A 16009-nucleotide genomic window follows, 5' to 3' on the forward strand; every position below is an offset into this window, starting at 1 on the left:
GTTAGGTAGGCATCCGCACGCCCGCCCTGCTCTTTTTAAATAAAGTTTGTCTTAAACGTATAAAAGTTTCGGCTTCGCGGTAAAGCAGATTAAAGAGTTAATCGTGGCTAGGGTCTAAATTTATTATCTGACTTACAGGCGACGTCGAGAATATGTTGCGGAGAGCCAGTGTACAAACGAACGTGGAAGCTGAGGATGAGGCGAAGCATGCTCACCACTCGCGTACGGAAGGTATTTCTATTTTGTTGATTTTGTAGTTCGTTATTTGTTCCTTCCAGTAATGTAGCGCTACATTGTACAAATAATTCGCCCCTTTTTTTCTGATGCGCTGTACTTATCTGATAAAATGACAATGTAACTTATTACAGCGGATAATTAATAATTTTTGATATAATTAAAAAGAAAATTGATTAGAAAGATTGATTAGCGTCCTTCTCCTCACGAGCGACGGTATTATATATTGCGACTGTACTCTGGGTTAAATTAGCAGCGCGCTATTATTTTTAATAATTTCCATTCTAACTCCGCGTCTCTCTGAAAAGAGCGTCTGGGCTACCTCTGTGGTAAATAAATGAGCCTCGTTACACTCGAGTAAACTTGGGTAAATAAATTGAGGAAGGTAAAGAAGAACACTCGGCTAAACTCGGGCATAACACAGAAGGGGTTAAGATGGCTCGTTACTGCTGAAACGAACGTAATTTTACATTAATTCGGGATTTCTTTGCTGCTACGAGGTTTATGCCAGTATATTCTTTCATTTTTACACTGCACAACATTGGCTTGGGTACCGTAAAATTTTACCGCAACACTGTTTTCATTTGTAACAATAAAATAAACTTTTACACGTATGTACATTATATGTTACAATTAAATGAGATTATACAATTAATTCGACGTTTCATTTATCTTCATTAAAGACATAAAAAGATTACTATTAGGTAACAAATTTTTAGTTAGTTCTTTATTTATCATTGCTATATTTTATTTAAATAAATAAATTTCAGCGTTTCTTTCGAAAGCTATGGGATTTATCTGCTAATAAAATTTCAAGTTGAGAACAGAATTAAACATATTAAATATTAAAACACAATAGTAGTTCGTCGAATTTGTATTTTCCCTTGAAACAACAACCTTTTATATTACTTTATAAATATATAAAGCCCGTGTCTTTCTTGAAAGCATTGTTAAATAAATTATCGAGTACCAAGAAACTTCGCGAAGTTCGACGAAACTCACGTACTATCTCACAGACAGGAACGATCTTAACGAGAGCAATTTAACGTAAATTCCAAAAACTCCATTCAGTGCTCGATTGCAATTAAAGATTAACTGTTGTATATATATCGTCCCATTTCTTTTTGAAACAAACAGTCAACATTAGATATAAAACGGTATCTATAAATAACAGACAAAAAGTAATAACAAATATTATGTCGTAATAAGAGAATAGTAACAAATATTTCATCAAAAAGAAATACAGTAGCTGGTAAGGAGAAGTACAAGCTACATAACGAAACGGAAAATGTGAAAAAAATGAGATACAGAATAATATAATTAAAAGTTTATGAATCATTGAAATACAAAGATTATTTACAAAGAAGCATGCTGCTTACTTTGTATTTTCTTTGTTTCTTTAGGCATTTGTACGAATGCTTTAAAGGAACTCAATAAGGTCCTACATTTTGCATTTTCTCTTCATTAAACAATTTTTTCTTTTTTTTTAATGAACAAAATATAATACATATCTAAATAAATTTTTATTTATAATATTTGTAAAATATTGATTTAAATTGCTGATTGTAAAAATACTTCTAGTCGACTTTTTAAACAATTAAGAGTCACATAACATTAAAAGTCTTCCGTTTAATTATGTTTGCGATAATGTCTAAAGCTACATGATTACAACATCCACGATATATTTTATTTACATTAGTAATAAATACGGGTTATAAAAGCAACAAAACAATTATTTTATTGTGTTTATTTAACGTTTATAGATTTGTACTTTTTTATTTAATCGACTTAATTACATTAATAGATAAAATGTGTTATAAATATTATAGTTTAGTTCATTTTTTAAATCAAAGAAGCTCGTATCAATTCGCTAAAAGCTTTTACAATTATAAATAAAACTTTATCCAGATACGTTTTATGTTCACTGGTCAGAAAGTTCACTGGTTAAAAAAAAATTATTAAATAGAAATTGAAGGAGCTCAAAAACAACCTTATTGAACCCCCATCCCTTTTACATCGGGACTTTCATTCATCTCTTTAATTGAACTGAAATGAATAAAGGATTTAAAATAAATTTCAAATATATTAGGATGTCTACACGACGGGATTCAATATGGCTCGGGATCGGCGATGATGGGCTCGCGCCGGTGCGAGTATTGCTACTGCATAGCCGGCACGAGGAGATGCGTCCGACCCAAGTGCTTGCTGCCTCTACCGGGATGCACCCCGCTGTACGCGCCCCATTCCTGCTGCCCGGTCGCCTATAACTGCATCCGTGAGTGTACTTTTATCACGGCGACGTCGCGAGTTACTTAAAGTACCTTACCAATGGCCCTCCTTCTTTCTTTTCAAGACCACCATCTGTCCACAATGGCGCCGGTATCGGGAAACGGTGAGTTCAAATTGTTGTCATTTACGAGCTTAGTCCGCTTAACTGAATTCGAGCAAGTGGATGACGCCAGTCGAGAAATTTCCCGGAAACTCGATAGCACGATCGCGAAAGCTTCGCCCTGTTACGCGGAGATGTTTATAGCCTAATCGTTTCTAATAAATCCAGGAAAATGAAACACACAAGAGACATAAAAATCTCATGAAATGTTACTTTCACTCTGACAAAATCAATTAATACAATACGTACGAAAGGATACGTACATAGAAAACGTTTTTCCAATTCCTATTGAATCGGGAGCTTCATTCTGCGTAAGGGCAAGCAGAGTTGTTTCAATATACAAATTGAACGCTAATGGAGGTAGCGTAACGTGATAAATGTGATACAGCGAACAAACGGTGATTATTTTTACATACCTTAACGCGCATATGGAGTGAGTAACTTATTAAAGCCCGTCCGGGCCGCGTAGAGTGGAAAACTTGAAGAAAATCGGGGGCTATTAGGGATTATTCCGAAATTTACCGCCGCGCGACTAAAGCTCTTCGCCGAAGCACGCTCTCGAAAGTTGTGATGAAATGTGTAACTTAATAACGAAGAGTTACTGCTGACGTTATATCACCCCGCGACACTTGCTCCACGAGGATTCCACCTCCAGATAGCCGACGAGGTTCATTTAATGCCGGGTCTCATCGCCCGGCGGTTTAAGCTGTAAGTTACAAGAAAATACCCTACTGATGTGCTATTTAAAAAGCAACGCTTTGTTGATCATTTAAACCAAGTGCGCGAAATTGTGAGGCGTTTTAAGGGTATTTTCATGTGTTTCGTGTGTTGGGGAATCTTAATCGGGAAATTTTTGACAAATTTAGTAGAGCGATCTCTTCATATACTCGTACATATTTGGTTTAAATTACAATGTCCATAATAATTAAAAGAGTCTAAAGATTTTTTCAATCCTTGTTACGTTAAAACTTATCTCAAGCAAATTAAATTTTCCCTATTTATATTCTAATCCTGAATCGATCGTTCACAAAAACGGTCCTAGAGGTTCATAAAACAGCGTCGAAGCTTTCGCTCAATCTTTTCCCTCAATCCTATCGGTATTTGTGGTATCGAGAAAAACACGCGACCTCAGTACTGCACACGGGAGCAAAGAGATATCCCCCAGGGGCAAGCACCGAAGGGATCGTCTCTGGATTCTCTCGTTATGGGGTCCGACAGCTATAGAGGGATACGTGTAACGCGATAAAGAAGAGTCAGTGGATACACCACCCGACACTTCGGTCCGGAGGGTAACTGCGAACCGGCGCTTCGAATAGCCGGGGTTGCCGTTCATTTAACGCCCGGTTTCACCAGCGGCCGCTTAAATTTTAGCCGAGCTTTAAGCCTCGGTCGCTACGACGACGCCACTGGCTGTCACTGGCTGCCGGGACATTTCGGGGATGGCTTAATTTTAAACGGGCACCGCCGGAAACCACCCCCGTCAGATGGGTGGGCGTGGGACGTTGCGGCCGTATCGTCGCGATGACTGACCATGAAGTCGGTAAATAACGATTCGAACCACGGCGGCTCGTTAATTCTCCCGGACGAGCAAACATTCTCGAGGTCACCGCTCGCCGGAACAAGGCTGTTACGAGCTAACACGACGACGCCATCAAAAAAGCGACGTCGTACGTTAAGTTGAGCTTTGCCTCTAGAGCGTGCAGCTCCTCGCTTAAACGAGATAAAAGAAAAGCTTCAGAATATCCGCGAATATGTGATCCTTTGTATTTCTAGACTTAAAATTTTGTACCAAGATCGACGTTATCTTTGTTGTTAGGAATAATTTTAGGGAAAGAACAATTTCACTGCAGTGTTTAAAAATTTAACTAGATGCGGATTAATAAATAATTTCATGCGGACTGTCAAAATAATTATGTAAGATGCTTGAACATGATAATATTGCTACAAAAGATTTCGACAGTCTAGCAATCAGTTTAAGGATGCATGTGCTATATTTATAATTATTTTATCAAACTTTTTAAAATTCATAAATTTTTCTATTGTTATGTTTGAGTGAAAATTTTATAATATTTATGAAATTTTTGAGCATAATTCTCTTGTTGGTTTAAGTTATTTAATTTTCTGTTTGTTTCGATTTTTATGTAAAATTGCGTTTTATAATACTTGTTTGCAAATTTAATAAAAAAAATTTACTAAATGTTTTACATAATTGATAAAACTCTAATAAATACTTGTGCAAAAATTTATTTAGATTTACTTGATTATTTAAAAATTATTTAATTAAAATTGTAATGAAACAAGTTTAATTTTGTTGTTCTTTTGCAGTTAATTTGAGGGCAAAAACCGATCCAAATTTTTTTGTCATTAATTAAAAAAAAAAAAAATCTAAGAGGCCTTTAGATTTTTAATTTCAATAACTTTTAATTGATATTGTAGAGCCGCAACGTCCTTAAACATCCAACACATATAATTTTTAATAATTCAACATAATTATTTTAAAAAATGTCAGCAAAATTGTTCTTTCCGCGTACGATTATGATGATTTTACACTTTTACTTGACTATTACACTTTAATTTGAGATTTGAATGCACGTGCAATACTGTGCAACCCTACGTCATATTTCCGCCCTCCTTTTCGCGCTATCGAGGTTCCAGAAATCTGGATACTCCCGGACAGAAGGTCCGCGAATATCCGAATGTCCGCGCCATACGGCGCTTTCTGCGGCGGAAAAAAAAAATTTAACGCGGAGGCCCGAATTTCTCACGACTCTCACGGCACATGATCGTTCAGGATGTCGCGTGGGCGAGCGCACTTATGTCGAGGGCGAGATGGTACGCGACATCGAGTGGAAGGCCGCATGCGACAATTGTTTCTGCGCGATGGGCGCCATACGGTGCGTTCCGCTTGCGTGCGCTCCACCTCTCCAAGGCTGCAGCCCGATCGTGCGAGAAGGACAATGCTGCCCGTCCACCTACAACTGCAGTGAGTTTCACGCAAATTCACAACGGGATTGTCCCACGCTCGCGCCCCGCCCGGCAGTTCACGCCCGGATTGTGTTTTCCGCTAAATTAATCGCGAAATTCCTTGGTCAGGAATATTGCCTTCCATTTCAGAATATTATTAAATATCGGGGGGGGGGATGGGAGGGGGGGGAGAGGAAAAACGCGATACTGGAAAATATCGAAATACGAGACTATTAACGTCGTGATGTTTTTTTGTAATATTCCGATAGCAGATTTTTCACGAGAAAAATGAGAAATACGCGATGTAATAATAAAAAAAAAAAAGATGAACATAAACAATTGTATTGTAGTTAAACAAAATCGCTTAATTAGTAAGAAAATAGTCTTTCGCCGATGCGCGAGTTCTCATTGTTATTCTTTAACCCCGGTGTTTCCGAACTTGTGTATGCCAATTACGACAATATCGTGTGGATTCTTTTAACTTCTGCAAATTTAATTCTTTAATTCGAACCTTCATGTTCTTCTCTATTTTGCTAGTTATTTTCAGAAGCGGTCGTTTTTTTATTAACTAAGAAAAATCGACTCTTTTTTTCATACATGTATTTTCGAAATATTCGTTTTTGCCGTTGCGTGTGTGACTCTATGGTAATGGATCGTTGCCGATGCTGAATTGAGGCCCGCTCAGTTAAGGCTCGGCGAAAAATATTTTACCGAAAACGAAAATATTTATTTGATGCGTGCCGATGCTCGAGAATAACGAATGCCAACGTCAACAAAACAACGTCTCGTTTTTGGAGTTTGGAAATTATTTCATCCGGCGTTCCCGCGTGTATGCTCGCGAGAAGGAAAATAAAATATTTCCCTCGGCTTTTGCATGCGCATAAGCGAATTAAACACGCCGATTCTTGGAAGCGAGAAACATCTGCGAATTAAAAGGGGATTTAATTTCCGCGCGAGGGCGTTTATTCGATACACTCAATATGGCAGCTCCGCGATAGCCATCGATATTAATATCGCGACAGATAGAAATATGCATCCGCCGAATGAAAATCGGCCAATGACCTGCAAACATCGACTTGAAAGCATTTTTTTTTTTTTATCCACTAACAAACATTGCTGACATTTCTGTTTCTAGTAAACAAAATATATGTATATATTATAATACATATTTTTGGTTTGATTTTATAATATATTCTGATGCACATTATGTTTTCAAGTTACAAGAGTCGCTCAGACAGTTTTACTTCTGTATTCTCAGTCATTATTAATCTGATCAATGTGAAATACCTATTTATAGGTATTTGCCGGGCTAATCTCCTTTGACATATATAATTTCTGTATTTTTCATACTTTAATAATGAAGAGGGAGAATTGGAAACGAGATATGTATTATTATTTATTCAGCAAAAGGGAATCAAACCTAACAGACATATGTAACATGCAGACTCGTTACTAATTAAAATTCTTCGCGATAGTTTAACGTGCAGTTAATGTGCAGGAGTATACTTAGTTACGTGGATACGAATTTGATATATATATATATATACGTTTTTTTTATGTTTAACTGAAGTTTTTTTATTATAATTAATACGCGACGGGTGTTTTTTTGATGCGCACACATAAAGGGAAACGCAAGCCGGATTGGATTTTTGTATAAAATGGTTTTTTGCGAGTTTAATCAATCATTCATACACACATACACATACACACATGCACATATACAAATATTTTTCTTAAATAAAAAATTGAAGGATTAAAAGGAGGAATTAAACGTTCAAGGCGGCAGCATTGAAGTAAAGGCCACCCAAAACTACGCATCCTACGCCTTCGTCAGCAAGGACTACGCCAAGTTCCGCAAGGAGACCAACTTTTTCGTACGTTTGCTCTTCTTCTTTAATTCTTCTTCGCTTGCAGTACAACGTAAATTATTGCATCATCTTTTCGGACGAATACTGCTTAGATAGTTCTGACTGCTCTAAATAAGCTTGCTACCCCAAATCCCAAAGTTACCAAATAGTAGGAACATGCTCATGGGATCGAAGTTAAGGGGAGGTGATTTATGTAGTCGGCGGAATTTAATCAATGAAATCTAACCGAAACATTGATTATAAACGCGTTAGACATTCGACTTAGTTCAGGAATTTGGAATGAAGCATACCTTATTGGATCACGCGGCACGATACGAGTTTCCGATCGGGCGACGACGTATCTATTATGGATGTGTTACGTTATTATTAATGGGTAGCGTCGTTAGTACAGAACCATACCACTTATGGAGAATTCAAATCTCGCGAGATACACGGGAATCTACTCAGACAATGGAAACAACGCCGGCGGATTCCGAGGGTTCGTCACAAACTTGGATTCTTGAACGGGCACGTCAATCGCGCGTCAATACTAGAGAGATAGACGGGGATTCAATAGTTTCCATCTCAGAGAACTGAGAACGTTATTTTATAATTCTGCTTCCCCGTACAATTCTTGTCAAAATTGCTAACAAAATATTTCCTGATCGTTTAATAACAGTTAAATTAACAATCTTCTATTCTTCTGTCTCTAAAAGATTTTATCTTTTTCAGTATTGTTACACATTTATTAAAAATATGTAATTTGCAAAACTCATGCATTATAAAATTACAATTACAATGAAATTATAGACTTTTATTGCACACTTGTTCAAATTCAACGCTTAAGGCCCTAAACGTTTCTAAAGAGTTTTAATGAAATATCAATTTCTAATGCGTTTACTTGCTACCAATGCCAATATAACGTTCGAATGTCGGAAAAAATTAAGTATTCAATTAAGCTTGAGTTGCCCAATTAAACGCAAGCTAGGTGAAATTGTTAAATCGACTAGGTCAAGTTAGGCTTTGAAGCGCGCGCATAGAGTTGTAAGAACCAAAAAAATCTCTCTAAAATAAAGAGATCCTAATCGATTCACGTTACGGGAGCCTGTCATTAATTGTTCAGCCCGCGATTGATCAATCTACAAATCCGCCCGTCGAAGGACGAGGTCACAGAGTGGTCGAGGAACGGATTAGCACCAGCACGATCGATCTCGAGGAGGACTCATCTGTCGCCACCTACTCGACCGCTTGGCCCTCGACCATGGAGACCGACATCATGGACAATGAAATCTTGATAGGGACGGTAGACTATAAATCGACCTTGGAAGTGACGACTGCCCCAACTTCAGCGAACGAGGTGCCGATATGTATGATAACTCGCGTGAAATGAGAGTCTGCTCGGTTAATCTGTCTATAAAAATTACAGCTCGTTAAATATTTTCGAATGAACGGTACAAACACGGCATGTTTAATTCTTATTTACCTTTTTATCGTTTCTTTTTAATTCATGCATAATCCACTTAGTAAATTACACATACGGTACATTGCTAACTCAGATGCAAAAATATAATTCGAGTTTTTCATACGTGACGTATGTGATACAAATATTTTTTTAAAATAATTGTAGATAATATAAACAAAATAGACATTAAAATCAGATGATATTTTTCTCCCGTTAGTCTCAACAAAAACACTGCAACACGTTGGAGTGTAATTTTTTTTTTTTTTTTCGTTTTAATGCGTTATTGTTTTCTTCAGTTCGCGGAAGCATAAATAAAATCATAAACCAATTCGGCTAACGATTATTTGTCTTCGTTCGTCAGTTATCGAGTAACACTGAATCGACAGTATCATTCGAGTCGACCCTGGCGTCCACCAGAGACGCTGATTCTATAACTGGTACCTGTACGATGTGCTTAACGAACACATTCACCGATTCTACGATCATGACGACGGAGGATCCATCCAGTACGGACGCCTCGACGATCTCGTTGCCGGAATGGACGACGGTGCTTCCCGAATTAGCGCTCAATAATGGAAACGAGGATGCCGGCGGGGATGAAGACAAAAACGCGAGAGAAAACAAGGAGCGGAATGAAGACGGGACTACGGAAAGAGGGACGACGGTGGAGGAGAAAGTGGATATAATTGAGAAAAACAAAGCTACGATGCATCCTTTCGCAATTTCTACGAATACCGGGGAAATGTTCATCTCCGACGAGAAATTGTCCAAGAACTCTACACTCATTAAGGTAATAAAAGAAGGAATAATAATTGGAATTTTCATGCAAAAATAGTAGATATCAATGAGTTATTTTCTTAAAAGTCAAATAAGAAATTCGAGTTATTTAGTAAACGTAATTTTATACTTAAAAAAATGTCATTTCTGCATTGAATATTTAAGTTACGGTGATAATTTCCAGTGACAAAAGTGCAATAAAATTGATTTTTTAAATAAAGTATCCTTTTGGTAATAAAGGATCATTTTCCAGGATTATAAACAAAAATAATAAGTTTCGATTAATTTTATTTATTTTACAAAAGTATATTTAAAGTAAAAACTATTTTATACATAATTTTATAATCTTTTGAGGTTTTCAGATTTGAATTTTTTCGTCAAACAATTTAAAATCTGCAATCCTGTATATACGTTACCTTACATTTGTTTTGCAGGGTTATATATTTGTCAAATGTACAATATATTCGTTGAAAATTTAAGAAAAAGCAAGTATTACAATTAAATATATGTGTGATACAGAGGACGGAGACTATCGGCAAGAGACCCATCACCAGTCTATCGTCGACGATACTCATGCCGGAGGACATCCTGGTGATGAACGTGACAGTTAAGACGAATGTCTCGGTGGGCCATATACAAGGTGTCACGATAAATCCAATTAAGTCCATTCCGCCCGACATTGAGGCTATCCTGAACATCACTCATCGAGAAAAAGGCGAGGATTATGACTACGACTATAGCGAACGACTTCTGCCACCGTCGTTGCCGAACGTTAGGTGACTATTATCATATCTCGATCCATCACCCCATCTCGTATTCCATCCCGTGATTCGACACTAAACAACCTCCGCTTGTGGAAAATGTGAAGAGTGTATAAATATTTTTTTTTACAAATTTTATAATTGCAATATTTTTTTGAATGGATAAAAGTACTCGGCAGGTGCAACGTTGCGAAATCGATGTAATCGATATAGCGCGTTTTATTTCTTTTTATTAGCCGGCACGATGTGCAATCAATTTTTCACGCTTATAACGGAACCGCTTTTTTGTGAGTTTTGTTGGCCGGGAATACTGCCCCGAATTAAATTGAAATCGTTTGTCGAAAACAACTGATTGATACCGATTTACGTCGGTTACATTTTTAACGGCAGGAAATGTACAGAGCTTATTTTATATTTTGTATCCCTTTCACACAAAATTTATTTAAGACACATTTTTGTACAATTTTGGTTTAAAAAAAGAAATAATATTTTGTAGAACTAGTTTTATTTTTTTTTTCATTCTACTATTTTTATTGTAATTTTTGTGCACACACACATACACGCGCGCGGCATAATTAATTTTAAAAATTAAGTTGAAATTATTAAAGATACAAATTAATTTTCGGTGCTTTTAAATTTGATGATAATTCTATTTTTAAATTAAATTTTGTGGTAAGTATAGATTTTTACGTTTTCAAAACATTATACTTATACTTCATGCAGTAGCAGATGACATAATTTTACAAAACAATAATAAAATGATAGGCGTCTGAAAAGCAACATTTGAGGCACTGGATTTTTTCGCATTTTATTAAAAAATAATATTGCTAAAGACCTACAAAAATGATTCGTTTTTGGATAAAGGCGCTTAACTCATAAAACGTGCAAGAAATGGTATTAGAGGTTTTAGAATGGAGATTTTATTTGGCCACATGCTGCAAAGAAAACAAAAAATTGCTATTGTAGAATAATCTTTGCTTTGAACTGAAAATTCTCTTTCATACAGATTTTTTCTCAGACCTAGTCTCATCAGATTATCACCTTTTCCGTTCGTTTCAACAACCTAGCTGATACACAATTTAAGACGGTGGGCGAAGTCCGAGAAAGTCTCTTAATACTTTAACGACTTAAAACCGCCAGGTTTCTCCGTAATATTCGTCAGCTGTTCGATAAATGAGACAAAGTCTTAGAAAATAATGGAAATTATTTTAAATTTGAAATATATATTTGAATTTTTGTACAGGAAGGAGAAACTTTGAAAAGAGACATCGATTTAATACATCTAATATTATATTAGTCGTATTGTAAGTCTATCAACGGGAAAAGTAAATTTTGCTATTGTAGGATAATACCCTTTGTGGCGGCAGACGCGTTGGTGAAAGATAAGGATGTACCTGCGTCTGAGACTAGATATCCTCCTGGTTCAGTTGTAGTGCCCCCTGAACTACGACAGGCCGATGCTTCTGGCTTTTATGATATTACAACCCAGGAGAATCGATTTAGCCCACCTATAGAGACTGAAGGTATTTTATGACTTTGTATAAGAAGCCAAATGAATGGTCTAGACGAAAAAATACGCAAATAAAATCCTATAAAGGCAAGCTAACTGTACATCTATATATATACGCTATTGAAAAGCTATTTTTAATCTCTTTTCTCACATTTTTATTTTTATTTTTTTCTAGGACGCACGAGTATTCTTTGGAGATAATTTGTAATTGAGTACAAAAGTTAGATGTGCTATTTTTTTGTTTTTTGCTACTTCGATAAGATAGTCAATTATAATAAAAAATACTATCGCTCACAATATTTTTTATCTAAATAATAATCAACAGATCTTTGTTGGTAGGTGGTTTTGTACCTAGAGAGCCGCCATATTTCGATGTTCCTTACCGCTCCACAGACTTAAATCTGGAGATTGGTACTGGAGTCACTGTAGTTCCAGAAATTACGAATCCACATCAAAAAACGAATGGTATTCTCAATTAATCGCTAATTTAACTATAATAATTTTAAGGATTTAATAAATTAAACAGCAACAGAACTACTATATATATTGTTAATTGGCTTGCTTTGTCGAATCAGATTTATCGAGTAAGTGCCATTTTGAAGATATGGAATACCGTCACGGTGAGATTCTGCCACGCGCCGCTCTTTGCATAATCTGCATGTGTTATTACGGAGAAGTTGTCTGCTCCTCGGAGAGATGTCCGCCATTGAAAATTGGCTGTCGCAGAATCAATTCCGAGGAGAAATGTTGCGGAAGAGTAGTTTGTGGTACATTTCCTATCGTACAAATATGCAATAAACATGTTGTAATACATAGACTCGAGACATTTTTATTTTTCACAATGTGTTTTATCCGCCTATCTTATAGTCGAAGCTGACGAATCGCCAACGGTGGTGCTCGACCGGGCCGACGCCACGGCACCCTTCCAACGACAACCCACTGTGTCCCCGGATCCGTTTCGCGATGTCATCAAGACCGAGCCAGCCCCCGACTTACCTTCACTAATTGAAGATATGATCCCGTATCTGGTTGAACGCGTCATCACAACGCCCAGGTCGACGGCATCGACATCCATGACAGCATCGAGGATTTCGGCGCAAGGTTTAGTGGGCAATCAATTACAACACCCGAACTTTGAATTTATGGAGCGGGTGCCGCTTATACAACCGCCCGTCGATTACGGCGAGGAAACAGTCGAGTCCTCTTTCCTGGAGAAGATGAAGCACGGAGTGAATCGTGAGGCATCTTCAACAGATACCGTCTCGTTAACGTACGACTTCCAGGATCAGGCTCCGGATCGCAAACCCTACGAAAATCCCGAGGCGGACGTCTTCGATTACGGCGGAACAGCATTGACCAAGTTAAATCGCACGATCGACAGTTCGAAATACGATTTCCATCGGAGCAATACTACGGAGCAGAAGTTCGCGAAGGGAAACGTATCCGAGACCGACGATCTCGATAGAAACTTCACTGGCGAAGAGGACAATCGTAACACGAGATACGACAATCGCACCGAAACGGATAATTTCCCAAGTGAAGATGGAAAGACCACCGAGGACGCCGAGGATGTCACCATCTTTTCTTTGGACAGTGTCCTTAAACTGCTATTTTCCTCGAACACCAGTTCGAGCAACAAGCTGACCGAAACCACAAAGACGCCGAATGTTTCCTCCATTAGCAGTGTACGAGAGGAGGAACAGGAAATTCTCCTCGCATCATCGACAAGTACGGAAAGGTTAACCGAGGAGACGGAAACTGTCGAGACGTCCTCGAAGGTCCTCGACAACGAGATACCAATGTCCGTGGGCAGTTTGCTGAAGCTGGCGGGTTGCAATATATACGGGCGAATGTATCGCGTCGGTAGAATTATCACGGAGCTCTCGAGTCCCTGTGAGGAATGCAGGTGCACGGAAATCGGTGTCCGGTGCGAACAGTTGAAATGTTAATCGGATAATCGATTCGATCTCGCCGTAAAAAAAAAACGTCTCGCTCGTTCGAACGTTCGAAGTCTGATAAAATAAGACTATTCTGCCGAGCAAATTGAAAGTGCTTAAATGTTGCATGAAATTTTCAAAAAAGAAAAAGGATAAAACATCGCTTACAATTTAGCAGTGATGGGAAAAATAATTACTTGAAATAGAAAATAATAATAGAAATATTTATTTAAAATATACTATTTGAAATATCATGAAAAATATTATTTGTACTAAGTACTTTGTAGTACATATATAAAAAAAAACAAACAATATTTAATATATATATTTAGATTTACTTGAAATAAGATATTTATTTTATTTATATTTTCAATATATTACATGAATAAATAAGTTCTTTCTATAATATTTATTTTCTATTTGTTAAAAGTAAAATAAAAAATTAGATTAAAATAATCTATAATACTAATGTAATAAAAAAATTAATTTACTTGTCATTGATTACCAAGTAAAAAAGTAAGTAAAAATAACCAATAAAAAATAAATATATTTTGAAACATTTATTTTAAAAAAAGTTATATCTATATGCATCCAAATGTGCTGTATTTTGTCCCACTACTTTCTATTTTGTACTTTTAATAAATAGAAAATAAAAGAAACTTATTTATCTGATGATACCGAATAGTATGATATACCGAAAAATAAAATAAATACTTTAGTTAATATAAATATAAATATTAAATAATATTTTTGCTTTTATATGTATTACACAAAATACTTATTTCAAAGAGTATTTTAAAAATATATTTTAAATAAATACTTTTATTGAATTTGTTTTAATTTTTTCTAGTATTGCAAGCTAGTGGCAATAGTATTTTTTAGCTCTTGTTTAATTTTGAACTGTATAAGGTTAATAATAACAATAAAAACTCTAAAAGATTTTTGGGGGATTTAAATAATATTTGAGATTTTAAAAATATCTGTTCAAAAAGAGAAAAAATGGAACATCTCTATAAAATTACATTAAAATATGGGAATGATATTCAGGTTTAAATAACTTCTTAATGAGACTTTACAAAGATTTTAAAGTTTGAAAATTTTAAAGTCAAAAATTTTTTACCACCGTGAATTTTGTCTTATCATAATGAAGTAGAAATATGAATACTCTAGCATTTATCTTTATGCACTTTTAAATTTCATAGAAATCCATCAAATTCCACGAGAAACGTGTAAAAAATTCTCATACCATTTGTTTATCTACTACAATTTTGGATATTTGGATTTACTATGGCGATGCAAAATTCGATATTTCACTATCGGTATAGTGTTGTCTGAAACTACGAATCTCTGAAACTATCAAGACGGCCCAGTTATTGTACTGCCAAGACGTCTTGGCAAAGCGATGAATCTTCGGCCAGAACTTCGGACAACTTGGACCACGTAATTATCCAGACAGAACCGATAGACTCAGTCTCGATGACCCTCGATAACGAGACACTGGCGTTCGTGGTCAGATTACTCTAACTGGGTATAATATCCGCGCCGGGTTGTATCGCGTTGGTCGCATCATTACGGAGTGTCTCTAAGTTTTCATCTCAGATGCGGCTGCATCACAAGCGGATTTATGTAAACTGGCGAAACTTAAGCACCGTATTCCTTAATTGTTTGGCTGCCCCACGGATTAATTTCCTTCGTGAATTTCTCGGCTTCTTACACGAGTTGTTTGAAGAACGACAAATTAATATCCAAGATTTAAAAAAAAAAAAAGTAAGAATCGTGACTCAGAGCTCCTTAACGATCTTTGGTTTTTCTCGATCGTTTCTTCCGCGTTTTTAAGAGGTAGTAAAAAAAAAACCAATTGTGTATGGAAGAGAACACGTTCTCTCTAATATTTGCCGCAATTTTTTATCAATTAAGGATTAATGATAGTTTGACGGTTTTCCCCTCCTTCTGCGATAATCCGCGCACGGATAATCGACCTTATCTTTCGATTAAAGGTTTCGCCCGTATAACCCGGTCTTTTAGATCGCCGTGATTGTCGTCTCTCGTCTTATCCCGGGATTTCCAGATTTCTCCTTCTAATTTCTTTCGTGCATGTCTCGTTTTCCTTCTCTGTATCGGCGAGCAT

At 36.5% G+C, this 16009-nt stretch overlaps 1 protein-coding gene across 1 annotated transcript in view; it reads left to right on the forward strand.

Annotated features, from left to right (window-relative positions):
* Positions 1-14084, forward strand: part of LOC105838926 — a 43730-nt gene extending 29646 nt beyond the window's left edge. Inside the window, exons 3-14 of the mRNA XM_012684858.3 lie at positions 139-231; positions 2324-2509; positions 2588-2626; positions 5415-5606; positions 7367-7461; positions 8558-8791; positions 9258-9686; positions 10193-10449; positions 11779-11957; positions 12284-12409; positions 12520-12711; positions 12812-14084. Coding sequence (XP_012540312.2) covers positions 139-231; positions 2324-2509; positions 2588-2626; positions 5415-5606; positions 7367-7461; positions 8558-8791; positions 9258-9686; positions 10193-10449; positions 11779-11957; positions 12284-12409; positions 12520-12711; positions 12812-13893 — 3104 coding nt within the window. The 3' untranslated portion in view covers positions 13894-14084. The remainder of the gene's footprint in view (positions 1-138; positions 232-2323; positions 2510-2587; positions 2627-5414; positions 5607-7366; positions 7462-8557; positions 8792-9257; positions 9687-10192; positions 10450-11778; positions 11958-12283; positions 12410-12519; positions 12712-12811) is intronic.
* Positions 14085-16009: the final 1925 nt, after the last annotated feature.

The sequence above is a fragment of the Monomorium pharaonis genome, chromosome 2 (assembly GCF_013373865.1).
Source record: "Monomorium pharaonis isolate MP-MQ-018 chromosome 2, ASM1337386v2, whole genome shotgun sequence".
NCBI lineage: Eukaryota > Metazoa > Arthropoda > Insecta > Hymenoptera > Formicidae > Monomorium > Monomorium pharaonis.